Source organism: Passer domesticus, chromosome 3, assembly GCF_036417665.1.
Source record: "Passer domesticus isolate bPasDom1 chromosome 3, bPasDom1.hap1, whole genome shotgun sequence".
Taxonomy (NCBI): domain Eukaryota; kingdom Metazoa; phylum Chordata; class Aves; order Passeriformes; family Passeridae; genus Passer; species Passer domesticus.
This window is the reverse complement of record NC_087476.1, coordinates 20,286,955-20,314,573: the sequence shown is the minus strand read 5'-3', so window position 1 is coordinate 20,314,573 and position 27,619 is coordinate 20,286,955. Positions and strand designations below refer to the sequence as shown.

Here is a 27,619-nt window from a genome sequence, read left to right as displayed (position 1 = left end):
TGAAAGAAATCCACACACTTTTGCCAATGAGTAGAAATAAATAATGCAAAGTCTTCATCTGCACTAGGCTTAGCCTTACCATTCTGATGGGATACCTTAAAGCTAAAGATTGCCTGACAGATCAGTGGATCATAACAGAGCAACTATAACTTGGTTGCTGGAAAGATCACACATACTGAATTTCCGGTTCTCATAGAAGAAACAAGGACATTTTCAAGTGGGGAAAAGCTGATGGAGCATAATTATCATCTTGGCATTAACTCCAAATAAGAGGCAAATCCAGCAGATCCAGCACTGAGAAGGGAACTAGACTGGTTCTAAAAAATGCAAAGCCTCATTCTCACCTCTGCTCTGATTTGTCACATCAACTTTAAAGGCAGCATCTGTATCTTAAGAATTTACAAATTTACAAGTTGATTTACAAATATACACAAAGTTGCAATCTGATAATCATACTATGTCATATTATTATGACATAATAAATAATTATACATTACTATCACATCTATCCTACAGAAATATTTTCCCTATCTTATTATTATAAATATACTCTATTTACTCTGTACTTTATGTTGTTCTTTTCTTAAAGATTAAACATTCAAAACGTTTTAAATTGGAAGAAGCAGGAAGAACTGAAGCTCACTTGTGAACCAGAAATTTCTCTATCTTGTGGAGAGAGAGAGATCTGTGGAACAAGTTCCTACAGGAATCAAGGATAAGCCTATTTGTTTTCTGAGGGACTATTCATGCATTTTTCTAAACAAACTTTCAGAAGTGCTTAAATTCTTCAAAGGTGAGGGCAATACAAGGCAAGCTATCAGAGAAGCTGAACTGCTTAACTGTCACAGAGTTGTTTTCAAAAAGGTCTTTGTGTGCCTAACAATAAGAAAAGTTACAGACCAGACATAAAGTAGTTACTAAAAAAATGCAATATTTAGAGTGATTTTTAAAACCAAGTAGGAAGGTGCTTTTAACTGCCATACCTGTGGAAAAACATCTGTATTTACTAAGCAAAGAACTCAGACATGGTTTGAAGCAAATTTAAGAGCATTTATTAAGGGAAGAGACCATAAATTACAATTTAATATAAATCAACTTTTTTTCAGCATATCTAATTTTAAACTGTTTCCAATATTTCCCTCATGTAAAAAATTAATCCATATAGCAAGACATAATTGAAATTATACACAAATTGGATTACTTTTTTGGGGCAACTTGCTTAAACATAAAACTCTCATAAATTGACTATCACCTACTGTTTACCTAAAAAATAAATGTAGGGGAAAGTTATGGTCATACAAAGCATTTAATCTTTTTTTTGTTAGAATAGTATTGATCTAAAATCTCATTTTAATAAAATCTGAAAAGTTAAAATATATTTTTCAGTGTAAATATATTACTGCCTCAACATTTTATTCTGTACAAATTCAGTTGTTACTTATGGCAACATAATTGGCTGGAAAGATGCCAGTTTTTCCTCCTATTCTTCCTTCCCACCAATCAAACTGGGAATTTGTTTTAGTTGTCACTGTGATTCTGTCTCCAGCTTTGAAAGTCAAGTCACCTGGCTGTTGTCCTTCAAATGAATAAAGTGCTGTCACTTCAACTGGATCACTCTGAGAGTTATCTGAAATTAAAGAAATTAAATAAAAAGGAAATTACTAAAAGGAAATTACTACTGTCAGCACACACACTAAGTTCTTAAATAGAATATTCTTAAAGGACAGTAGAAAAAGGTGACAACAACACTAAAATAATCTATATGGGCATATAAACCACTGATGAAAAATCCCCTCCGATTCCACTATAACCTTAGGGAAGTGAAATTTGAATTCCAGCCTATCAGTGCAGCCTATTTAATAAAATAATACTCTATACAAAGTAAAGATCAGCCATTTTTCTGTATGCCTCATATGGTCAGAGGCAGTGGGAACAAAGGTGATGTGCTGAGGAAAGCACAAATGTTTCCTGAATGACTGCTATCAGAGCCACTGCTCAGGTTTGAGTTTTGGTTTGTGTTCTCTGTGAAAGCTTCTTCATAGAAACTGCAAAACTCAAAGGAGAGAATTTGACTTTTTAATCAACACTCAGGATATAGGATGGCAAAATACAAAATATCCATAGCACTTCCCTTCTTGCTAAATAGGTTTTGCAGTGCCTGGGATTTTGGTGGATTTCTAACGTTAAACAGAACACACAAAATGTGCCAGTGGAAAGAACTGATTATAGTGTGATGTAGTGGATGTGACTTGGTTTGTATAGGGGTATTTGTGACCACCTATACAAATGGCTTTTATTCTCTTTGCACCAGTCTCTTACATAACTCTCTCAGTCCTCAGCTGGGGTTGGAATCATGCCATGAGGCTTCTAAACTAATTTTAAAACTATCAAAATCTTGGATATTGTTATCCACCCTCCATTTCTGTAGAAAATTTTTAGCCAATCTTTATTATTTAGCCAATGTTTATTGCCACTGATTTTTAAATCTTAGTATCCTCAATTTAACAATAATTATGTCTTTTCTCATTTCCTTTAACTGTCTGAGCTATAGGAGGTAGTTGCTTTAGATTAATGTTGATTTAGAAAACACTTAAATCTTTCACATGAGTGAATCTAAAAGTGAAAAATGGAAGGTGTAATGGAAGATTAGTTAAGAGGAAGTAATGTTTACACAGTCAGGTAGAGAGATTTCAGGATGTATTGCTCATATGGACATGATGGCTGAAAAAATGCTCAAGCACACTAGATTAAAGGCTTTTAGAATTAGCTGCACCTTCTTGCTGTCAAAACTGTTTCAAAAAGGGAAACCCAACCTCTCACTAGTTTACACATTGCAAGCAGAGAGCTAGAAGTTGTGGTGAGAGAAGCACTGATACAACTTTTTGTTGTTGGTTTTTTTGCACTCTGTCTTCAGCAACTGATACCCACAGATTTTTCTTCTTCTGGTTGGTTTTATCATTTCAAAAGGAAGAGGAAAAATTTTTTCCCCTAAGGCTCACAAACACAAACTGTAGCCAGAGGACAGAGAAGAACAATGGACCACAAATGCATGCATAAAGAGCACAGGGTTTTTCCCCCCATATCTGTCCATATATACGTTCATTCTACAGGTGAGTGCTTTCTCTTCTTGAGCTGCACTTTTAGCAGTCACCAAAGACTAATAGAAAATTATTTGGCCATGAGCTGGGAGAGATTTGATTGCAGAGAAGTCAAATGCCATCTTTCTTGATCACAAAGTATCTCTCTTCTGATATCTATAGTCATGATCTAAAGTCATACCACACCATTTCTTTTACTGTGAAAATAAAACCAAATTTATCGAGTCCATATCTTCACCAGTTACTCCTACCAAAAAGGCAGATTACAGCTTTTATATAGATCTTTTATTGTCACATCTGAAACCCTGACAGACTGAATATTCAGCAATTACACAATTTTCCTCTAGGAATTCAAGCATTTGATGCAGTTGGCATGATATGATGTGCTCTCATGTACAGTGCAGTTTGAAGCTAGATGTTTTGATTGAGGAAATCATAGAAAAAGTATGAAATAAAACGTCAACTTTTTATTCCTAGCACTAACTGAAGAATATCAGAAAATACTGTGGCCCAGGACACTTTAGGTGCTATGGCATGGAAACAGTTATGACTCAGTTCTATATGAAAAGGAAGAAAGGGTGTATTTTACCCCTGTGCCACCTTCAAGCAGCACATATGTGTTAAGTGCATTTATATGCTACAGTGAAGGCAAAAAATTCCTATGCTTTGAGTTCTTAAACCTATGTGTTTCTATCATGTAAATGAATAATAACTCAAAGAGAATTGGAGCTACTATATATTTAAAACTGCCCAAAATATATATGGAAAAAGTAGATATTTGACAGAAAAGAAGAAAAGACTGAAAGTGCTAAGAGTGAGGTGAGAGCTTATTTTCATTACATTCAGAAAAGAGCCGTCAAGACCACTATGATATGCTAGACTCACAGCAATGGTAAGTAACTAATAGTTACCACCTCCATTGCTGAACCTGCATTAAGACTATAATTCCTCTTAAATAAACTGTTGAGTAGTCTGAAATTGGCTCTGTAAAAGTAGGAGGAAAAATGAAAGGAAACACGACACAAATTAGAGCTTGAAAAGGTGGAAAAACATCCATATGTGAGATATCAAAGGGTAGGAGTGTATTCAATGCACCACAAACATGCCTCCAAGTATTGTTTGCTCTGTCATATGAACAAAATTGTTTTATGTGTTTCTCTTCTCATTTTTTGTGCATCTTTCCAAACACAGAGAAAACTCAAAGCGCTACAGCTGAATATGAACACTCAGTTCCATGTCCTTGCCTATTAGCCACCTGCACTAATTTAAAAGCATTTTTCAGCTTTATTCCTGTCAGCTCTTTCATAGTCATTTCTACTTAGTTTTCCCTAGCAGCCTTTTCCTATACTATAGTTTTGTTTCACTTTATTTCTCATAAAGATTCCAATTCTGTAGTTTTGTAGCACAATGCAGACAGAATGCATATTTCTTGCCTGCAGAGTTCAGCATCCCATGCTTCATATTTATATGGATCATCCAAATATGATGATTTAAGGTACATATATATGATTTAAGGTACATATAATAAGGTATCTTAAATGAATGCACTGTTACAAAATCCACCACACAGTAAGGAGGATCTATTCTGTGTTCTCATTTCCCAATTTCAGTTTTACATAGAAGGGTTTTAAAAAAAATTGTTATATTCCACATGAAGTTCACTGAATGCATAGACAGAAACCACATTTGCAGCTCACACAAGATGGTGCTGCAGTGCTACATACAGCATATGATACTAAGATCATTGAGATTCATAAGTATGCATGCTGCAAGAAAAACAAACTACATTGTGGAAAATCCTTATTTGTTATTGCTATTTGAATACACACTTCCACAATTACAGTGGTCAAAACAGAAATATAAAAATTTTGGTTGAAGGCAAATTAGTACAGTAGCCAGCATATATATTCAATACTCCAGCATACACAGGTATGGCATGTGTTTGATGACAAACTTCTCTGACCACATATCCTTCCATTTTATTTATCTTTACATACCATAATGATTTGAAGATTTTGTGAAGGACCACTGCTACAGATAAAAGACTTGGTGGGGTACAAACTAGAGTGAATTTATGGCCCCTTGGGTGTGCTACATTACAGCCCCAGAGTGAATGAAAGAGCAATAACAGTATTTTTGATTATGGCACATTTATCGCATAATAAAAGCATTTGCTATGAAGTTGCTGTAGAACAGATACGTTGTCTCCTCTTCTGTGACTCAGTTAAGAGTGCCAGTTTTTGACTCTGAGGCCAGCTGGCACAGACTGGCCACAAACCCAGCAGTAAACACTGACCAGAGAGACGAGCAAACTGCCTACTGGTTCCTATACTGGAGTAACAACTAAAACACATCTTGGAATTATTTGGGAAAGTGCAAGGTGAGAATGATGCCAAGGCATTTTCTAACAACACAACCACGTAAGTAAATGAGTTGCAGTGCTTTGGCCCATGCCTTCACACTGTTGAATTTACTAATAGATATAGTAGCCACTAGTTTCACATTCCAATGTGAGCTTATAAAATATTAGTAAAGCCATAGGCTGTTTATAAGTCTGGTTTTTAGAGAAGAACAGGCATCTGTAATAATTTTGGCTTGAGCTTATGATACTTTCAAAACCCAGCTCTAAGTTGGAACACAGAATAGCTGGAACACAGTTCAGCTGTGGGCCCCAAATTTAATTTTACTGCCATAGATGCATATATCCCCCAGCCATCAGCCTGATGCTGAATAACTCGCAGAAGATGTGCTGCTTTTGGCCACGGACACAGCAATAAAACTGAAATAAGTTTCAAGTACTTGAGGTTAGTTGTGAGATTGCTAAACATCCATGTTGCAAATTTTGCTAATTGTCAGTAATTTGAGAGTAATTTGTCAGTAATTTCACTCTCTGCCCCCACAGTGGGATGTGAAAGAGAACTGGAGGGCTAAAAGTAAGAAAACTCATGAACTCATGGGTTGAGATAAGAACATCAAAATAATTTAAATAAAATAATATTTTTTATTAAAATGTAAGGAAATAGAAATTAACAAGAAGAAAGAGAAATAAAACCCAAGAAAAGCAGGCAATGCAAATGAACAGCAATTGCTCACCACTAACCAAATTATGCTCAGCCTGTTCTCAAGCATGGCCCCCTAGGCAGCTTTCCCCCAGGTTTATATACTGAGTATGACTCTGTGGCATATCCCTTTACCCAGTTGGGGTCAGCTGTCCAAGCTTTAATAGAATTCTTATTGCTTAAATGGAGATCTAGAAAACTAAGCAACCACATGGACCCCGTTTATGCAGAAGATAAAACCAACAAACAGACCAAATGATGGAAAACAACTAAGATTAGGCAGATGTAAAAATCCGTGCTTTTTATAAACAAACATATCAAGTATCAGGAAGGTTTGGTATACTAGTACACTGTTCAGAGGCATTGGAAGGATCAGGTATTGCTCATAGGTTTAGTATCAGAGATGTAACTACAAACAGTGAACTGACAAATATTTGTTCTTTACCCATTATGGGCTTTTGCTTGGAAAGGGTTAGTACTGAGTTTATAATCAGAGTTAAGGAAAGAATCCAAAGTAGGATAAAGAAAACTACATCAATCACTGGGCCCATGGAAAATCTGAGTAAAAAACGATAGTTGGTGCCATTAATAATGAGGACTTAACAGGAAATTTTAATGCCATCCTTGGAAAATAGTCTGGACAATGCCACCTGCTAAGATACCACTGTGAGTGTAAACACTGTGCGTATAGATTTATTGGTTACATTAAAATGCCTGAAGGATGTTTGCTCCAAATTATCATGTTAAAAAGGATGACTATTATCAGGCCCCAACCAAACACGTTAAAGTGAAAGACAACCATTAGCTTAATTTAACAGCTATAGATGAGCCTATGCAAAGAAGGCAAACTTATCCTAAGCTGCATTAGGCAAAGTATTGACAACAGATCAAGGGAGGTGATCTGCTTTACTCAGCACTGGTGTGGCCACACCTGGAGTTTAGCCCAGTTCTGAGCTTCTCAGTACAAAAGAAACATGGACATGCAGGAAATAATCCAGCAAAGGCCATATGGAAGCTGCCATTGGAGCATCTCTCCTCTGCAGAAAGGCTGAGAGAGCCTGGGGAAGAAAAGGCTTATCAGTGTCTGCAGAAATCTGAAGGGACAGTAAAAACAGGGTGGAGCCAGGCTCTTGCCAGTGCTGCCCAGAGACATGGGCAATGGGCACCTACTGAAAAACAGGAAGTGCTGACTGAACAGCAGGAAACACTTTTTTACCCTAAGGGTAACTGAATAGGTTTCCCAGAGAGGTGATGGAGTTTTCATTCAAAAGATATGGGCCTGATCCTGCTTGAGCAAAGGGGTTGGACCAGATGATATCTAGAGGCCTTTTTCAACCTTATCCATTCTGCAATTTGGTGAAAAAAACTTCAAAAAGACTTTTGAAATAAAGTTACCTGAAAGAATAAAAGCAGCATGAAAATTTGTAATTGTAGGGAGTTTGGACTGGAACAGCTGTAATCAAAACCCAATTTGATACTAATGGAACTCACACTGTCAGCATCATCTGATGATCAGGCCAGACAGAGCAGACTTCTTAACAGACACTGACTAGCCTGTATCCAGCTAGGCGAGTGCCAGCATGGAGCACACCTAGCAAGGACCCCCATCTCTCTGAGAATGTGACCTCCTGGCAGGGCCTTCTTGTCAACATATGAATCAGTGTTTGTAAAGAGTTGCACTGGCACAAACAAATCAGTTTAGCCTAGGACTGACAGAGCAACTCTTAGATCAGAGTTGAGTAAAATAAAGGGCTGAAGAGAAAGATTTATTGGTGGATGAGCAATATGAGAAATGAGATGAGGTAGTAAATGACAAGAGTATTATCTTACAGGTATGTCAGCATTTGCTGTGTTCCTCAACTGACAGAGCTCAATGTAAAAAACTAAACTGTAACACTGGCTCCATGCAGGACAAGTGAAGGACAGAAAAGAGAAAGAATTATCTTATGGCTTATTCCGAGTCATGTGAGTTACTGTATTACAATCAAAGCCAGCTTTAAGGGAAGAACTAAACTCATAGTAGGGAATCCAGAAAGTAATAGTTATTCAGCTTCTGCACTCACTGATTCCAGAGGTCTTCCAGTCCCTTCCTCCTTTACAATGCCTTCAATAAACCTTGAAATGAAGGGTGGATCTGACAGGGAGTGCTTTTGAGTCTGTTTGAGCTCGACAAGCCTCAAGGTTTATTGAATTTTATTTCAGGTAGGATTTGGGTAGGGTCTACAAAACCCAGAGAGATACATTTTATGCTGGATGCAGCATACCGTGCATTCGAATATGAAATGTAAGGGGTTGACAAAATAAATGACATGCAATAAATTTTGAAGGCATCAGGGTAACTAATGACAAGGATAGCTTTCTGAAGGAGTGTTAGGATTCATGATGGGAGAAACTAAAGCTCTAAATTTCTGACTTGAGAAATGCAGTATTGGGCCCTGATGATGACTAAAGGCAGGCAGAGAAATGGTTAAAGTTCAACTTTGAAGTAGGTAGGTGAACCACTAAGTTAAATCTGTGATACTAACAAGACTGAGATGAAAGCTAGATCCATCAGGGGGTGCTTTAGGTTCTGTCTGAGCTCAAAGACATACTTAACATGAGAGTCAGTGGGGGGATGTAAAAGATGGACAAAATGATAGGGCAGGAAATTAACTTTGAAGCAAGAACTGAATCTAGATGAGAGTAAAGAAATATTGAATTTGCAAAGGTCACAGAGAAGGATGTTGCAACAATTGAATCATAACAGGACAAAAGCATGGACAAAAGGAGAGACAGAAAGAAAAGGCTGCATCTTTAAAGTGGTACCCAGAGAACATCTATAAGTCTCTTTGCTCCTATAATGAAAGTGAGAACTTCTAAAGAAATTCAAGTTGAAGATCACATGAGATCTGCAGTGATCGCCAAGACGAAGTTCAAGATTCTATTTGACAATTTTTATCTTGAATTTTTAATTAATTAACAAAATAATATCTGAGTAAAGGAGAAATAGAAATAGTTCTTTGCAGAAAATATTATCTAGCAAATTAAAAGCAACAAAGAACAGCTGGCTGGGAAAACTTAGAAGAAAAATAGAGGGCTGAATAAGGAAGACTTCTCAGTAAGACACCCAAAATATAAATGTAAAGGTGATTACAGACATAGCCCAGCAATAGAATTCAGGGATCTCAAGTATTACCAAAGAAAACAGAAAATTAATATTAATCTAACAGGTTACACACAGAAGGATGGAATGCAATTTCTAATATGTGGTTGTACACAAGTCAGCAGAGACTTGGAAGTAACAGTTACATTTGTGTCAGTGAATGGCTCCTTTCCATGTTATTGAACTTGACATCTCCAAATCAGAGTCCAAGTTCCAGTGCCCAATCACATTGGTATTATTGATGCTGATAAATTTACCAAAGACTAATTTTTCAGCATAGATAGAGCCAATGGCTTGAACAGGGAGCAAGAGAAACTCTTTTAAAGAAGGTGAAGCACAGTACTGAAGAAGTCCAAAACAAGAAAAAAGATTAGATAACAGCAATATGATCAGACTTGGACTTCATAAGATGAAGGATAAGAAGATAATACTGCAAAGAGATACTGTGAGCTGGAGGGTTAAAAGGAAGCAACTAGATCAGATAGATACCTGGGACAGAGAGAGAGAGAGAGAGAGAGAGGAGATAGGACAATGAGAATCTTCTGCATCTGTGAGAGCTCTCAAGTTTAGAGAAAATATGAACTGAGAATGAGTGAAACCATCATATCTGCATCAGTATCGTCCTGAAGGATAAACAGCATGAACTGGTAAATGGGACAGACACTGGCTAGGACCTGAAGCATGGTCTAGTAATGCAAGGCCTCCATACAGGAGAGACCAGCAGCTCGTAACTAAATGAAGCACATTCTCTGAGACCTAGCTCAGAGTCTGGTATGTTGCCAGACAACAAACCACCTTTTTTGCCACTTCTCTTTTTACCCCATTAGTCATCTGGGAAGGTTATTTCACAGCTGTATTCCCCTTATTCTCCTGGTTGCTACGATAACTTTCTTAATGTCTAGCTCCAAGTAATTCAGTACTGGGATACTTTTTTTTTTCTTTTTGTTCAACATTAACCTTTGGTTGAAACCTTTCTTGACAATTATATACTTGACTTATGCTTTTATAGTCAAAACCCATTTTTTCACACCTTCAGACTGTTACACTAAAAATAAGATAGCTACCACATCTCAGGGACTCCTTACTCCACTCATTCACTCATTGAACATCTTCTCCACATCTGTTCAGATTAACCTATTTTTTCTTGCAACTGAATAAACAGAATATTATCATTAGGTAAAAGGCCTGTAGCAACTGACCTTTCACATTACCATTAAACAAAGAATTGTTTAAAAGGAAGGGTGAAGGAACGGAATGAACTGAGAACTTACTTTGTGGAGATCATGGGTTTATATATGAATGTGAAAATTGTAATTAAAAAAAAGTGTGATGAATCTGCACATGAGACTGTCAGAACAGTTTTTTTCTAATGAGGAGATAACCATGAATGAAGAAATCAGCAAATGAAAAATGGAAGGGAAAGGAGAGCAGAGAACACTGTAGGAAGACACAGAAAGGTGAAATACCAGAACAGGAGAAGTATTAGTAATGTAGCAGAGCCACTCTTGTAGCTGAAGGCTGACCTAAGAGTAAAATATGTGATAAAGCTAGACAACACAGAGTTAAGGGGTCAAATCCATCGAGAAGAATCTTAATGAAGTTACAGAAACTAACAACAAAGATGAAGAAATTAAGGGAATGTGTACATAATTTAAAGAAACTTAAATATATATATAGAGATATTTTAAAAATTAATGGATGTATTCCATATCCCGGAACTCTAAACCCAGAGTCAAATTAGAATTCAACACAATACAATACTGAATACAGATAATACTCACTAGTTTGACAATCATCAATCCAAAAAAAAGTCATTGGTTCCATAAACTGCTTTAATATTATTGTGTTTTCATAGGAGAGAAGTGTATTTGTACAACAATGGAACCTATTTTAAGGTTAAGAAAGGGAAAAAAAAAAAAAAAACCAAGCCAAAAAAAGCAGCTAGCAAACAGAAGACTAGAGGGATGAAAAGTTAAGAGGGAAGATAAAGATGTCTTTGTGATCAGTGCCTTCATCTGTTCCCTGACCATAAGAAATACTAGAACATGAAGTAAATGGTGCAGCTGTTTTAAAGAGACTAAGGAAACCACCGTAAAGCTGACCTGTCAATATTAATTTAGAAAATACTTAAAAATAGCATTAATCAGGTTGAAGTCAAAGCATTAATTATGAACCAGACCAGGGACACAGAGAGAGAAACTGGACAGCACGTTGTCTGGTCTGATGCTAATTCTGTGTTGCTCTTTTCGCCAAAGAATCAAGAAGCTGCAACTACAAAGCCTCAGTGATACAGTACCTTTTCCAAGAATGAGATAAACCCAACATCTTGGCTGCATATGATCAGTCATACTGGGGAGTATCTACCTTCATCTCAACTTGCCTCCTTGATTTTATGTTTGAAGTCTATTTCTGAACTATTATGTAGAAGACCAGCTAAGAAAGAGATTTGATTTCTTAGGTGAACTGCATCAGGGACAGTCAAAGAAACTGAAAAGGAACTGGGAAGGAGGACTGTCAGAAAAATGTAAGGCTTAGCGCTGGGTTTTTGAGAAAACCACTAATTATTCTAACATACCTGTTTTGTGAAAACCGTTCAGTCCTTTAATGCTAAGGATCTCACACCTTATCTCACTATTACATTTTGTAATTGCTTTAAAAAAATTTAAAACAGGAAAGAATACTAGTTTTAAATTCAAAATATGTGAATTATAGTAGTCTTGATCATAATAAATCTGGTAAGTCGCACTCTGAGTTGTAACAAAGAAAAAACTGAAGATACTTTTTTGATATTCTAAAACCAATCTACATCTGTAGGTAATCTGAAAGCAAAGTTGTGTCAGTATCTGAAAGAATACATGTATGCAACTAAACTTGTCTCCTTAGAAACAAAGCAATGGAAACAATTTCATTAATGTTATAACAGTCAAAATTTTCACAGAATAACTCTGAAAACACTGAAAAAGATACTCTCATATGTAAAGAAATAAAGGTCAAAAAGTATAGAATTGTACATTTATTACTACACGTACATATAAAAAATTAATCTCTTTTACAACTACTTTTTCCACTCCTTACTTCAGAAAGCAATCAAAATGATGAAAACTGCAACTGCAAATAGTATTCTGTTATTGAAATAGAAAATACATAGGTTGAAATGGGTGTGACTACCATTTTGAATATCTTCTCAAATTTAAAAACCTCTTGCATATATTTTGGAATACTTTTATGAAAAAGGACTGTCTCATTTACTTCCTGGAATGTAAACAAAGAAAGAAAAATTCTGAAGTCATGAAATATTTAAACAACACTACCTCAAAATGTCCCCTTTATGACCACATACAATGATGAGAACATGACAAAGGTAGTATCTCATTCCATATGACTTTTTGAAAACTGGCATTTTGGAGATTAAAAAATCACTAAGTATAGTTCACTGAATACCTATACTTTTTAATATTTTATGGTGGAAGAAGTTTAATGCAAATAATAATCCATTTTGATGATATCTGATTTTCAAGACTTTACCATGTGTAAGTGGTTTCTCACAAATTTAGGTAATGTCAGCTTTGGCTCAAAGTTGCAGCTCAGAGCCACAAAGGTGATGTTGAATTCACATTCACAGCTAGGATGCAGAAAAGTTAAAGTCAAATCACTGCATTATCTAAGTTACAATATCATGATAAGGAGAAATAAAACACATTACAATGTTAAGATTCTCAGGCTTTACCATTCACTATGTCTAAAGGCCTGAATAGGCCTAAAAGAGCAGCATCTTGGGAAAGTGGCAAATGATCTGTTTAAAAACTTGTGAAGGAAATGAAGTAAGGAAAGTCAGAGAAAGAATGAAAGAAAGTGCCATATGAATTACTACACAGAGAATAAGAGGTCAGTAAATTAAAAGATTTTATGGCTTTCTTCTATCATGACAAGACAAAACATAAGCCAGTGAGGAGTGGGGAAAATGGACTAAAGAAGAACCATATTGTAGTGTATTATACACTGCGACTCTGCAGAAATTAACTTTTCAACTCCTATATGGCAACAAAATATTATGCATTCTAATGGCTACTTAGAAAAAGTCTTCAAGCAACTGCCATTTAGAAAGAAAAATAGTAGCCTAACTGTATCCTAAATGCTAAAAGTCATGAAAATAATTTCAGTTCTGAATCACAGCAGTATACAGATGAGCTCTTTTCTCTACCCAATGTGCTCATTTTCCATATTCTTAGCTCTCACCTTTCAGCTTTTAGCTTAAGAAAAAAGGGTTTCAGCTTCCAGAGCAGAACAGATGTATACTTACTGACAAATTTAATTTTAGTTGTTTCCGGACAAATAATAAATCAAGTGTTTGTTCAACCCAGCCTTAAAAGTGAAATCTCAAATGTCCTATTCACATTAAACTACTAATTTCCTTAATAGCCTTTTAAATTTTGTTTTTTTAAATGTAGACTCACCTTAAAAAACCCTCTGCATACACAAAACAACAACCTCAGATCTCACTGAACAGATGTTTGGGAAGGCCTAAATATGCACAGTAGATTTGACATTTTACATCTACAGGTACTAATCTGTTATAATCAGATATATTCTGTACAGATACTTGAAGTATGTCATATGCCACCATTGATCCAAATAATCTCCAATAATGCTCATCTGATCAAAAGTCAGGAGACATGATATTCAGCAAATTACTCTCAGAACAAATAATATCTTGCTTAGCTGTTTCTTTGCCAATAATTCTGGCTTGTTTTGGGCAAGTAAACAAAATCACCTGTCTTTCTCTACTTTCTGAATAAAAGTGTCTTAAGACACTCAAGTATTTAAATTCAATATTAAAGCCTGCAAATAATCAGTTCTTCATGACTAAGAAAATGAGGGTGGACTTTTTGCATTAAGTGACCTTCACTGTCACTGGGGTAAAACTACTCTTTAAATGCCCCACAAATGCCTACTTGTGCTCAGTTAAACAAACTGGTCTGAGGAGGGGGAGAAGGCATAGGTTGCATTACTCTATTCTACATTCACTTATGGACAAAAAATTTTCCTGTACCTAGAACACCTGAAGGCTGTTTTGGTACAGCAGCTATAGATTTAAGGCAATTTCAAAATCAAAGAATGGCTTGGCTTGGAAGGGACCTGTAATCCAGATAAATGGCATCTGTAGCGCTTCCCTTGTCCACTCCATCATGGAAGTTGACTGTGTTGGTCAGGCAGGACTTGCCTCTGGTGAAGCCGTGCTGGCTGTCTCAAATCACCCCCATGACTCCCTGTACTTTAGTAGAGCTTGTAGGAGGATCTGTTCCATAACTTCCCCAGGCGCAGAGGTGAAGCTTGACATGTGTGTAGTTGGGGCCTTCCTTTCCACCCTTTCTAAAGAGGTATACAATGTTTTCCTATTTCCAGTAACCTAGAAAATGTATTCAAAGTACGTTGACAATATCACGGAAGGCCTGTATCATTCCAGGAACTACTCTCTTTAATATGTTTCAGTAATAAATGTACACCCAAGTTCTTGAAAGGAAAGAAAAACCAGATGTTAAGCCCTCTTGAACTTCCATGAGAACTGCCTCAGCAAACCCTATTTTGTGATTTAGTTGTAGTACTTGATGTTATGTATTACATTAACTGGGTACTTTGTCCAGGTTTCCAGTGTTACAAAGCCCTCCAGTTGATTTTCAGAATAATTTAATAACTACATTCTCCATTAACAAAGAAATGATGGCTGAAAAAACCTATTCAAGGCAAAGTTAGCAACAGAAGTTCAATATAAGGTACAAGACCCTCAATTTTTCAGCAAAGCCTCAACAGATAAAAAGCTCATCATCAGCTGCAAATCTGTATGCACAGAATGAAGATATTATACACACACTTTTCGAAGAGACTCACAAAACCCAGGAGAAGGCTTATGTATTTTTGACCTCCTCTATATAACCTAGAAATATGGATCATTTCAAAGCAGATTCCATATTACCAACTTCAGTTGTTACTGAACAGTGTCATGTCTAGCAAACAACACTGGTGATTGAAACAGACCTGACTATATTTAAAGTTTAAGTCACTGTGCAAATTTAGCTCATTCAGTCTGAAACGTATTTCGCTGGTTTTGAGTTTCTGGCCTACTGGGGAACATGCTGGCTCATCATCTTCATCTGCTGATGGAATGCTTTCTATCTTTGTTTCAGCACACTCAGCTTTTGCATTAAAGAAGTGCCTTTTTTGTTAAGCATCTGTGGATGTATTTGATATTTAGGATATAAAAAAACCCTACCTCCTGCTTGCAAGAGCCAATTTCATAGCAGGACTTTCGCTGATTACTTTTTGGATTTTTCTGACATTTCAAAAAACAATTAGATTTTCATTCAAAGTGAAAAGGTCAAATAAACCATATCAATGTCAAGGGCTTTATTGTGCTCAACACAACATTAATGCAAATAATGCCTGTGCTGAAATCATACTGCAAAAGCTGAGATGCAATCTTAAGCATAGTCTTCATATTCTGAAAATCAAAGTACAGTGACAAGAACTGAGCTCTGTTTTATTCAGATCAAACTGATGATTTAGCAATGACCTGGGACTCTTTTATGTTGACAAGCTTCTCCATGTTTCCTCTACACATACCGAGTTAGCATCTCAATACAGTCTCTGCATTTTTATTCTCAAATCTCTGTACAGTCAGCTTCAAAATTTCTGCCAAGGGTATTAGTGGCACATAACCTGGTTCACTTGATAGAAGTCTTAGCTTTTACAAAGGTCTGGGGAACAATTTACAGCCTCTGGAAAAAACCTAAAAAGTAGTAAATGCAACAATTCTATACAGTTTCTGCCAATTTCTTAGGGTAATGCTTTGTGAAATACTGACTGAATTTTTTTTCTTTGCATGGAGAAATACTTCTCTGCACTGGCTAAAAAAATGGTTAAAATAAAAAAATTATATGAGACAGAGTATCTCATATGGAAACATACTATATAATAATACCGTACAAGGCCTCATTTGAAGGTCTGTTCACAATCCTTATCATCAATGTTTAAAACTGGTTGAGAAAATGGACCAAGAACAAAAAGCCTGTTTTCAAGGCAAAATGAAAATGGGCTTTACAGACTAAAACAAATGAAAGATGTTACTACTACTATGCAAAGGAATCAGACAGAAAAGTAATTTTACTAGAGAACTAGAAAGCATGAGAAAAGAATAATTAATCTTGATAAGAAAAATATATAGATGAAAACGAGAAGGAGTTTCAAGTCATTGTGAAAGATTCAGAAACTGCTTTCTGTAAAGGGAAATGAGTATCTCCTGTTTTAATACAAAGTTTAGCACTTTCATGATAACATTTATATGAACACCTGCAATATATAGAAAACTCTTGTTAACTTTAGCTGCACTAAGGGACCTAGGGGCTGATGAAATTGATGCTAGGATTTCTTCTTTACTTCTTACTAATTCTCATTGTTTTTATGATCCTTCAGCAGCAGTACAGATATGATTAATTCTACCTACACCACAGGCTTCATCAACTTATAATTTCAAAAGGTATTCAATCAATGCTCCCTTCCTGTGCCAAATGGTGACTCAAGCAATTGTACTTCCACTTACAGTATCCCATGGAACAATCCTGTAAACCACAATCCTATAAACTACAGTTTAAACTGGCAGGAAAAAGGTAGATTGCCCCATTCATTACAGAACAGCTACAGCAACAGCTAGAAATGGCACAGAACCATAAACTAGAGTCTAATCTGATCAGTGCAAACTTTGCAGCCTGCAACATCCATCATCACATGGATGAAGCATCTTCGACAGCCATTATCACCCATGGTGTGCTGATATTACACTTCCCAGCTAAGCACAATCAAATTTTGCAGAATACTCATTACATCAGCCTAGTCAGTTATGAAAAATTTCTTGAAATGAAAAAGCAAACAGTACCACAATTATCAGTTGAAATTTAAGAGTGGTATTAACAGTACTCTTCATACATATGTTTTTAAGTTAAGTGAAATATTAGCTGTATAGATGCTCTTCAAAAAGAAAAAAAAACTAACAGTAATCACATCCCTTGGTTCAAGCATGAGGAAATTCAGGCTTGCAATAGGATTCAACCACTGGCTCAAATTTGTCCAATTTGTACAACATATGTGAAGGCAGATTTTTCCCTCAACAGTATCTCCAAACTTTGCTGTCTCAACATAAGATTCTGTCTCGTCCTTCTGTAGTTGCTGACAAAAGGCAGAAATGTCAGGAGTAGAGAAGACACAGTCTAAACCTTATGGCAGAGATCAATACTTGAAATTGTGGACCAGATAAAGTTTTTCCATTATATTTTTCCTTACAGAGGAATTTTCTATTTTCCTATTTTTAATCTTCTTTTGACACCTTCCTTGCTACATAGCAAAGGAGCTGCTAAAAACACAAGTATGCACCACTAAGAGAAAAAGGGGGAAGAGGGGTGCAAGTCTCACTGTGTATGAAAAAATTAACACTTCCTTTCCACGAGAGTAGAGGTCACTTCTAGCTGAGCTTTTTCAAGAAAAACAACTGGAAAAAGAGTATTTGAAGGTTACCTAATATGGCAAAAAAATTGTTAATGAGAAAGACAAACCAAATGAAATATAACCAGAGAAGTTTCAATGCAAACCCTGCCAGATCTCTCCATGAAAAGGTAAGATGTTTCCAGAAACCTTGTCTTTTTGTAGATGAGAAAAGCATTTTTACACCATTTCTAGAACAGTTATTTGTCGTAGCTTATATTAGTGTCTGGTTTATTTTTTTTTTCTTTTTTCCATGGCCTCTTATATCTTATTCAGGGACTGACAGCGTTTCCAGAAAAGGTGAATGACCTTTCTGGTTCAATCAGCAATATTCAGCTGGCTGATCTGCATGATGTAACACTGAACCAGTACAGCCAAGGTAGATGCAGGGCTCCAGGTCACTCCATGACAGAGAATATATCACATTCTGGGGAACTGTGGCATCTAATTTTACTGCTCATGGGAAAATACATTTGAAGTGGGTGCTCCATAATTTCCCAGAGAAAATAAAACCTTCCCTTAGCATTTAGTATAAAGTAGATGTTCTTGTCCCTTCTATAAGGGTGGATCTGTAAAGCATCGCCCAAAGACTTGCATTTCTTGCAACAGTGTTAGCTTTTGTCTTAAGTCAGTCAAGCACAGGGCATCTCACAGCACTCTGGAGAGAAATCCTGTATATCTATCAGTTCTTTGAGCTAGTAAAAATTTCTGTTTGACTTCAAGTACTATAAATGAAGCAGAAGCTCCCATACTCCCAAGGGCTTTTCTGGATAATAGACAGGAAAGCAATTTAAGCTTGCTTTTGTCCTACTGCTTGAACAACACAGAAGAAAATACTATCTAAAGCAGTACACAGCTTTGAAACAACATATAAAGCATATATTCCAGATGCTAAAGCATTCATCTGTATCTGTTACAATGGCTTCAGAAAAGACTTCAATCTATACTATTTAACATTTATATGCTCCTGTGAACAATATATTTTTTTAATTCTGTGTATCAGAATTATCACCCTAGTGGTGCTTTATACTTAAAAAATACATGTAGATTGCATGGAATTTTTCTGTGCTTTAGCTCTAATTTCCCAATTTTTATTCGAAGCCATTAAAAATGCCAAGAAAAAAATATTGTTACCCATGCCAGAGTGGCTGGTTCATGCTTAGCACAACAGCTCCCTGCCCACGCATGCACACATATATCAAAGACCCCAATTTCATTCTAGCATGTCTGACCTCAATCTCTCTGTGCCTTGTTGTATTTTGAGTTATCTGATTATATGCATCAAGTTATTTGTTTCAGTATGACCAGTGAAGGCCTGCATGCTGCATATTTTTCTCTCAGCTTGCCACAATATAAGCCATAAGCAGCTTGATTATCTGACTTATCACATTCATGACAGTAATAGTAAAATCCTAGTAAAAGTGAATCAGGGATAAAAATAGTCTCAAAAATAATTTCCTGGGATTTCCTGGGTTTCCTTAGTATTAAGAAAGAGCTCATAATAGCAAGAAAATTAATACTGTGAGGGACCACCAGATGGATGTTTTATTTTTCTAGTAACTAAATATAAACATGTCACAAGTCTTGACATGAAAAATACAAAAATAGACCAAGCTCAGCTAAAACTCTTAAAACAAAACAAAAACACCCATACTTTAGTTTACCAAATTAGTAAACAATGTTATGAAGGATCATGGCAGAAACATTATATGTCTCACTTTGTAATTTTTTTCTAAAACAAATACCTATTTGTCACACTGAGCTTATTGATTTTATAGTTGATAATCTGCTAAGAGTTTCTCATCAAATTATAGTATTGAAGGAACAGATTACTGCACAGCTTAATGAGGGTTCTTCCTTACTATAGTTCTACATGATCCTTCAGCAAATCTCTTCCTTTCTTGGAAAAGGAGTAATTCATAAACTGAAGAATAAAAAGTGGATTTTTTTTTTCCAGTTTCAGATACACAGCATATATCCACAACACCTAAAAGAGTATGTACACATCTGATTTTATTGTGTTTTTATAGATGATTTAATTTCCAGTTCAAAAAATGCATTTTGCTAATGCATTTTTCCCCTCACTGTGAACCACAGAGTCTTCCTCCATCCTTAAAAACAAGAGGTTCTGGACTCCTTCTCCATTCCAGGTCCATGCAGATATCAGATACAAAAAAAAATTTTATAATCTTACTTAACTAAAAGTTAAATGCTTTTGATTCAATTTTACTACAGTTCAAGTTGGCAAAGGAAACTTCAGAACGATGAAACCATTTTAATCCATCATGTTGATCCAGAACAGACAGGAAGAAACACATAAAAAAATATTGACAAGATCCTAGAAAGGCAGACTTGACATATATGCTTTTTAACAACAAAGGAAAAGCAAAAATTCAGGAATTACACTGAGAAAAAGTTAGTCTGAGATCACATATCTGATTTTGTTTGTTTGAAAACTCATTAAATATTTTTACTTTCTTGCTGTGGTGCTTAGTCTTAATTACAATAAAAATGCCCAAGTCAAAAGTCACTCATCAAGAGGAGATTTGGGCATACTTATATTTCTCTTGTAGCACAGCTGTCAGATTTTTTTGTCAGTGGGCATATCCAAACATGGAATTGCACAGTGAATATAAATAGTTGCATGTTAGATTTCCAGTTAAATCTGAGTTGTTCCAAAATAGTACTGGTTTTGTTAAACCCAGGTTAGGAAATATATATATAAAAAAATAAAGTGATTGCTTCAATACATATTTACCAAAGCAAGCCTATTTTAAAGTTGCAAGAACATAGAGTGATGCTCTCTTTCAGCACTTCGAACTAAAAATTCCATTTTTTCATTATACTGTGTTAAGAAAGCTCAGCACCACACATAAGTAGAGGTACTAATTAATGCAGAGACTGCTAGAATGGCATCCATGCTCCAGCTTTTATTCTCTTTTCTAAGTTTGATCAATATTATCCTAGAAAGTAGTAGCTTTCAATATAACAACATAAGTCAGATGTAAACTGAACTGCAGAGCAGGTATGCAAGTAAAATAAGTGAAACAGGAGGACAGGAGGTGAAATCACATGTAAAAAAAAAAAAAAAAAGTTTTTTTCCTCAGAAGAGGTCTATGAATTCTTAGTCCATATAATTATGTTGGCTTTGTTAAAGCATTTGCAACTGGCCACAAAGAAATCCATACTGTACTAACAAAGGCAAATTCACATACAGACCCTCCATTTTCCTTGACAAAATACACTTCAGGAGGCATGAAAATCTGTCTTGGAATTCTCTTGGGAAGCAGATTTTCACAGATCTACTGAACCATCTGGCATTCATAGATTACCTACAGAAACACTGAGATCATCTCTGAAATTACACAGAAGTGGGCCAGGCCTGATTCCTGGAGAACTGTAACCATGAAAAGCAGCAGCTCTGCTGCCTTTAGTTAACACAAACTGAACTTACCACCTCATGGTACCACCTAATCAAAAAGGGTTGATATTGCCTCAGTTGTTTTAAGCATAGATAAGGAACACTCAAGAAGGTTTAAATAAATAATTAAATATTAGAAAATGTAAAGAATGGAAATTAGTGCAAATTCATTAGAGCTTTTAAGAGCCCAAATCTTACTGATCTCAGTGAGCTCACAGCTTAGAATTTGGTATTTGTACTATTACTTAAAATTTGAGAGGAAAGAGAAAATTACTTTTGACAAAGAGCTTATCAATCTGTTTGGCAATCAAAAGAAAGATGAAAGAAGACCAAAAATTATTTGACTACAGCACAAGTGTCTCAAAGAGAACAAGAGGGAAACACAAAAAAGGTCCTCTGCGTACCAAAGAGCTCTTTAATATAGTGAAGAAAGCCACAACAAATACTGTCTAAAAGCTGCAGACAAATTCATGTAGGAAGGCATGAATTTTTAATAATGAAGTTGACAAATCACTCAAATCATCATTGAAGGAAGAAGGGTTTTTTTTAGCTTCTTAAAAACAGTGACAATTTTCTCATCTGCCTCCATATCCTCATCAGTTAGTTTGATATAGCACTTCTATCAGTATGCAAGAATATAAATATATGTCTATTGGGACAATAACAATCTGTTAATATTTTTCTTTATTTTCAAAGTGAAAGGTTTCTGCTGAGAAAAACCTAGTCAAAACTCATATTTTGGGGTTTTTTTTAGATTTAATGTAATCACGTTGGGGTGTGTTGATTTTACGCACAATAGTTAAAAAGTTCAATGGCTGCAGAAAATTCACTGCATTCAAAAATCCAAAGAAGAGGGCAAATATTTTCCTCAAGATAAAATTCTAAAATATTTTGTTTAGTAATTCTGGAAGGTAAGAAAGACAGTGCTTCTGAAAGCAAACTAAAAAAAGAATGCTTAAATATTCAGGCTTTACAGCCACAAACCCTATGGGTTTCTTAGGCAACTCACATGACCCCTTAAAAAACGCAGACAGCATCATTACTTTGTCCAAATTTTATTATCATAAAATACTTACATTTTTATCAAAAGAACTGCTTTTGTGTTCAGTATGAGTTTTTTGTCTTACAGTATTGTAAGAATTTAAGCTCATGGTGAGATTTGATAACAGTGAAAGCACACTGCTTGGAAGGGAGAAATTTCTTCCATTTTCATCCCCACTCCTGTCTTAAGTCTGTTTCCTGATTGTTTCAGCACCTTGGCAATTCCAAGTGATTCTTTTCCAAACATGTGAAACAGTCCTTTTCTGATAAGCTGAGCTGAAGAAAAAGTGAATAGCTGACTTCTGATTTGAACAAACTGCTTGTTATTGATTCAGTTCTCACCAACTTTTACTAGCAGATCACTACTCCTGCTGCTACTCTTCAGCTGGGAAACCACATCACTGTAACATTTTCAGAATTGTATACCATTCAGCACTGTTAGGAGGGCAGGCAGGAAGTAATCATTTAGCCACATTTTTGGTTACTTGCTGGCAAAACCCTGAGCAAAAAAAACTACAAATCATAACACTAATGAAAATTTAATATCTAGGATTAGATGTTCCAGTGTGACAAACTATGAACCTAATGTATCTAAAACAAATTGTCCTAATGAAATAAACTCCTGAGTCTACAATGTCCATGTAGTCACTAAAGAATCATGGGTTGTTTGTATTACAGATGTGGTAAAGAAGTCCAAAGAATCATCCATCCAGAAAAAGAAAAGCTAAGTTGTGGTAATAAATCTTGGAAGGGCCAGTAAGTCCTTTTAGTAGATTTTACAACAAAGAGGGGACAGGTAGAAAAATGAAATGCAAAGGCCTAATTCTAGTAAAGGAGAAGGCACGAACTTTCATGCTCATAAGCAAATCAAATTTCTTTGTTTAGTGAGTCTTCAGAAAAATGTCTACCAGTGTAGAAAATTCATACTTCACTGAATCACAATTACTGTAGCAGCTGCTAGTTTGTTGTGGTTTTTGGTTGTGGTTTGTTTTGGGGTTTTATTTCCCAGAATTGTAAAAGGTCTGTGCAATTTTTAACTGCATCTATATAAAATGTGTGGTATTCCTAAGTTTCTGGAAACATTTAAAACACTACTGAAGCTCATTTTACAACTAAATGCATTACCTTAAGCATTATTCAGTTACATGAAAACAAGCTCCTTGCATCTTAGTTCAAGTATCATGTTATCAGTTTAGAAAATAATGTTTTTCATTTATCATTCTTCTTGCATTTGAAAAAGGTTATATTACATTACTTATCTATATAATTCAAGTACACAGCAAATAATTAAAAATGTTTCATCCAAGTCTAACTCTTTCATCTAATGAGAAGAGTTAATATTTCAACCTTTCTACTACTTGTATAACTGCTGCAAAACCAAATGCTGGTAACACAATGCCAAGTTGCCCCTTCCCCCACCAAAGGCAAGTTCTTATTACTTGCAACCCAGTTAAGCTTGTTGCTCACCATCAAAACCTACCTCCACCCCAGCCATTATACAAAACACATAGAATGATAAGATTCATTCACTCTTCTATTGCTTATCTATATGTATTTTTTAAACTAGAATGATACAAAGATTTTTGAATATGTCTTTTACAGATCACTGTAGAAGAACATCTGCTGCAGCAACTACTCCTGCAATAAAGATTGACATGTATGTGCTATAGCTGCTAGGCAGCTCTGTTGAAAAAATTTGGACTATAAATAGGCAGAAACAGATCACTGACAGGAGATGTGGCCTTATTGCTCTTTCTGTTTCATCCCCCAGCATTAATACACACTTTGTGAAAGGGAACTGTGACTCTTGACTTCAACCTTAATTGCCCCCTGTGAGAAGGAAAAAAGCTTTAGCCTTTAGAAACACAGTATTTGTATGGATTCAGAAAGCATTTGAACTGTTAGCTATGGGAATATAATCTGCATCAGAAAGCCAAATATACCATGCCATCACAAAAACAAGATCCTACTGCCCCCAGCCCCTGCATTTCTAAAGAACAACTTGTATATTTCGAGAAACTGCGGACTGAGTCTGTATCTTGATTTCAAAGAATCTTGAAAGCCATTCAACAGATGGCTCTGGAATATTTTTACCTTGTCACTTGTACCCGAATAGAAGAACAGTCCCTTCAATATAGCAAATGGGTGCAAGCTTTAGAAACCTGTTCTCAGTTGGTCAGGGATTTGGTGAGACTGGGAAAGTTTAGTTTTAATGGTCAGAAGACCAGTTCTTCTCTCTTGGATGACAGCTATTGAGTACAGACCACTAGAGCCATCCTTGTTTTCCTTGTACAAGTCCTACAACACAATAATAAATCTTGATTCTCGGGAAGTCTATAATCTGCAGAAGTGACATTGACAGCTCAGCTTAAGATACTCCTATGTTGGCCCCTTCAACAGACACACATATAAAGAACATGTATGAAGAGAAGATATGAAAAAGAATGTAAAGACAAAAACACATATTTTATCTTAATTTTTAGTGAAAAGCTCTAATTACACTTTGCCTGAAATAGACTTTTCATTGGGATCTATTTATATGTAATATGGAATGCAAATACTGCGTAGTAAGATTCTCCTGTTAAGAGCTGAAAGTGCTTTAAACATAAGAGAATCAATAGTAATATCTTTAGTGTAACACAGAGTTATTTCAGTACAAAAACCTAAAGAAGCCATGTAAATTGGTGTTTATGCCAGCATAATCAGATATCATCTGTGGAAGCACTTTTAAAATTAAAACAGGAATTATAGTACATTGCATAAGGACTTGGACAGAAGCTTGTTATATCAGCTTCCTTTTTCATTTCAATTAGGTGGCAACATAATTTTACTACTTCATGTGCATTTCTCAAGCTCACAGAATAAACAAAAGAACTTGTGCTGCTCAGAAAAAGAACATCTTTGTTACAATGTAAAGCTAGGAAATAAGATTAATGTTTATGAAATATTTTCAGGAGATCCTACAAGACCTGAATCTCTTTCTAACATATGGACGATAAAGAAAAATATCAATGGCTGATATTTTTGCAGATCTTTCAAAGTACTTTTAGGACTTCTCAGATTCTGCACTGTATTTATGAAATAAGTGTAAGCTTAGTACTTACCCCCAGATGCATAATCACTGGGAAGTTCAGGATAAAGTTTGTTGGTATTCTTTTTAACTGAAAGAGAAAATAAAGTAGCTACTTATATGACATACTAACATATATTGTTATATACTGGTTCTCTGATACAAGTTCAATAGTTATTAAATTATTGCAGTTCACTAAGAACCAGTGCAGAAGAAAGAAATACAGACTTTGCCTGACATCCTTAACCAAAGAATTAAGTTAACAAGAGGAGCTGCACAGTAGTCTCACTTTGAATGAAAGCACTTTGTTAAGACAAATTGTTAAAGAGACAAAATTCTGCCTCTTCTGCTCTACTGTAAAACCTCTAATAATTAAAAGATAATGACAACCTAAAGAGAAACTATGATTTCTAGAAACCAGAAGTTTTTAGAACTTTAACCAGCAGTTTCTAGGACTGTTATTTTCACTAAAGAAGTTTCATTGTACTGTGAGGCTCCTATGTATCCAGTATCTATGAATATTTTCTTTGAATTATTACATGATTCTGTAACTCTAAAAACACTATTTCTATAGCAAATCTGTCAGAGACAAAAGGTTTGTTAATATAAAACAAAAAACCAAATCCTTTAGTCTTTATTGGTCATGGCACTACATCAAAATGCTTTCAGTGCTTGTCCAAGGAAGAGTATTTAAAATACGTTTTTATAGAGGCAGCTGCTATAGTAACTGCATAGTATTAATTAGCTTTAATGCTCTAATTTTATGAAGAGAATTAATCAGCCATTATCAAAATTTTTTTCACCTGGTGGTGTAGGTCTAACAGTGGGTTTAGGTGGCTCTGGTCTGGTTGATGGTCTAGCAGGTCGGTCATTTACCTAAAGTACACAATTTTTTTAAAAATATAGCATCATATCTGGACATAGATTGTTACTTCTGAGCCTAGAAGTATGTCAAGTTACACTGAAAAAAAATTAAAATTACTCTTTCTCCACTGAACTTGTAAGAACTCAAAAAGCATACTAAACACCAGTGACATACACATGACACTGAAGTAAATCACCATGGGTTTAACAAAGCTGAAAGTAATCCTTGTCTATCAGTAACATCAACATCTGTACGAAAATATCTTCTACAGTCCCAGTATTACATTATAATTGTGATTGTTTGAATAGAAGACACAAAAAGTAGGAAAACTAAGAGTATCCAATTTGCAATCAACTTGACTAAAAATACTTGATCAAACATTCCTAATCATCAACTCAGATTTGATAATGCGCCATTACAAAACAAGAATACACTTTGTTATTCTGGAAGATGCAAAGCAAATCCAGCAACATTCTTGCCCCCAAGAGCCTAGCAGGGAAATACTTGAACAAATGTTCCACATGCAGTAACTGACATGTGCTACGCCTTCAGTCATCCAACAGAGAAGTTAAAAATGACACATGAGCACCAGCATTGGCACTAACTAAGAACATCTTAGGAAGAGGGAAAGCCTATGTGAAGAAGAAGCACACAAACAAACCCTTCTTTGTTCCCTTACAGATTTTCCTGGATTATTTTTTTGCTCTTCATTTTCATACACTTCAGTGAAGGATGCTAGAGTTTCATAAAGATCATCTGCTTGAGCAGGGAAAGGCACGTCACCAAGCAGGATGGCACTAGCACGAATGTCCTGCCCATAAAACCTGTTACAAAAAAATAAAGATTGCACGTATTTGATTATTATTATTATTATATTTCAACTTCTAGATAAATTCACTTTGTGCAAATGCTCCCTATTTCCATCCCTAGCCTGCATTTTTCCTACATTTTTCCTCATATACTGAGAAATGACAGAACTATTTCAAAACTGTAAATTTGAAAAACTGACCACAGCCCCCATTTTTCTGCACCACTTGGGAGGAGGAGGTGGGGAAGCTGTGATTGAAGTGGAGTCCAGTAAGATGGGAGGTGTGTGGGGGAAGGGTGTTGCTTTCTAGATTTGTTCTTATTTCTCATTATGCTATTCTCTTATTTACTGAAAATAAAATAAACTAATTTCCCCTTGATGAGGTTGGAGTTTTTTTGACTGAAAAAGCAATTGGTAAGTGATCTCACTGGCTTTATCTCAACTTATGAGTTTATCATCATACTTTTTCTCCTCTCATTCTGTTGAGGAGGGGGAGCAAAAGCAAGTGGGTTGGCATGTAGTAGCTAACTAAGGTCAACCTGCCACAGATAAAAAATCCCTAAACATTTAGCATCATCTCAATACC

General features: G+C 35.6%; 1 protein-coding gene across 5 annotated transcripts in view; it reads right to left on the bottom strand.

Moving 5' to 3' along the window:
* Positions 1-1,029: 1,029 nt before the first annotated feature.
* The window catches only part of SH3YL1 (SH3 and SYLF domain containing 1), a 47,947-nt gene continuing 21,357 nt past the window's right edge, over positions 1,030-27,619 (bottom strand). For 4 of the 5 annotated variants that reach the window (XM_064412060.1, XM_064412059.1, XM_064412061.1 and 1 more), the window contains exons 7-10: positions 26,887-27,049; positions 26,164-26,236; positions 25,395-25,451; positions 1,030-1,627 (exon numbers count right to left, since the gene is read on the bottom strand). In XM_064412060.1, coding sequence (XP_064268130.1) covers positions 1,428-1,627; positions 25,395-25,451; positions 26,164-26,236; positions 26,887-27,049 — 493 coding nt within the window. In that variant the 3' untranslated portion in view covers positions 1,030-1,427. The remainder of the gene's footprint in view (positions 1,628-25,394; positions 25,452-26,163; positions 26,237-26,886; positions 27,050-27,619) is intronic. The other variant, XM_064412058.1, reaches the window with a different exon arrangement.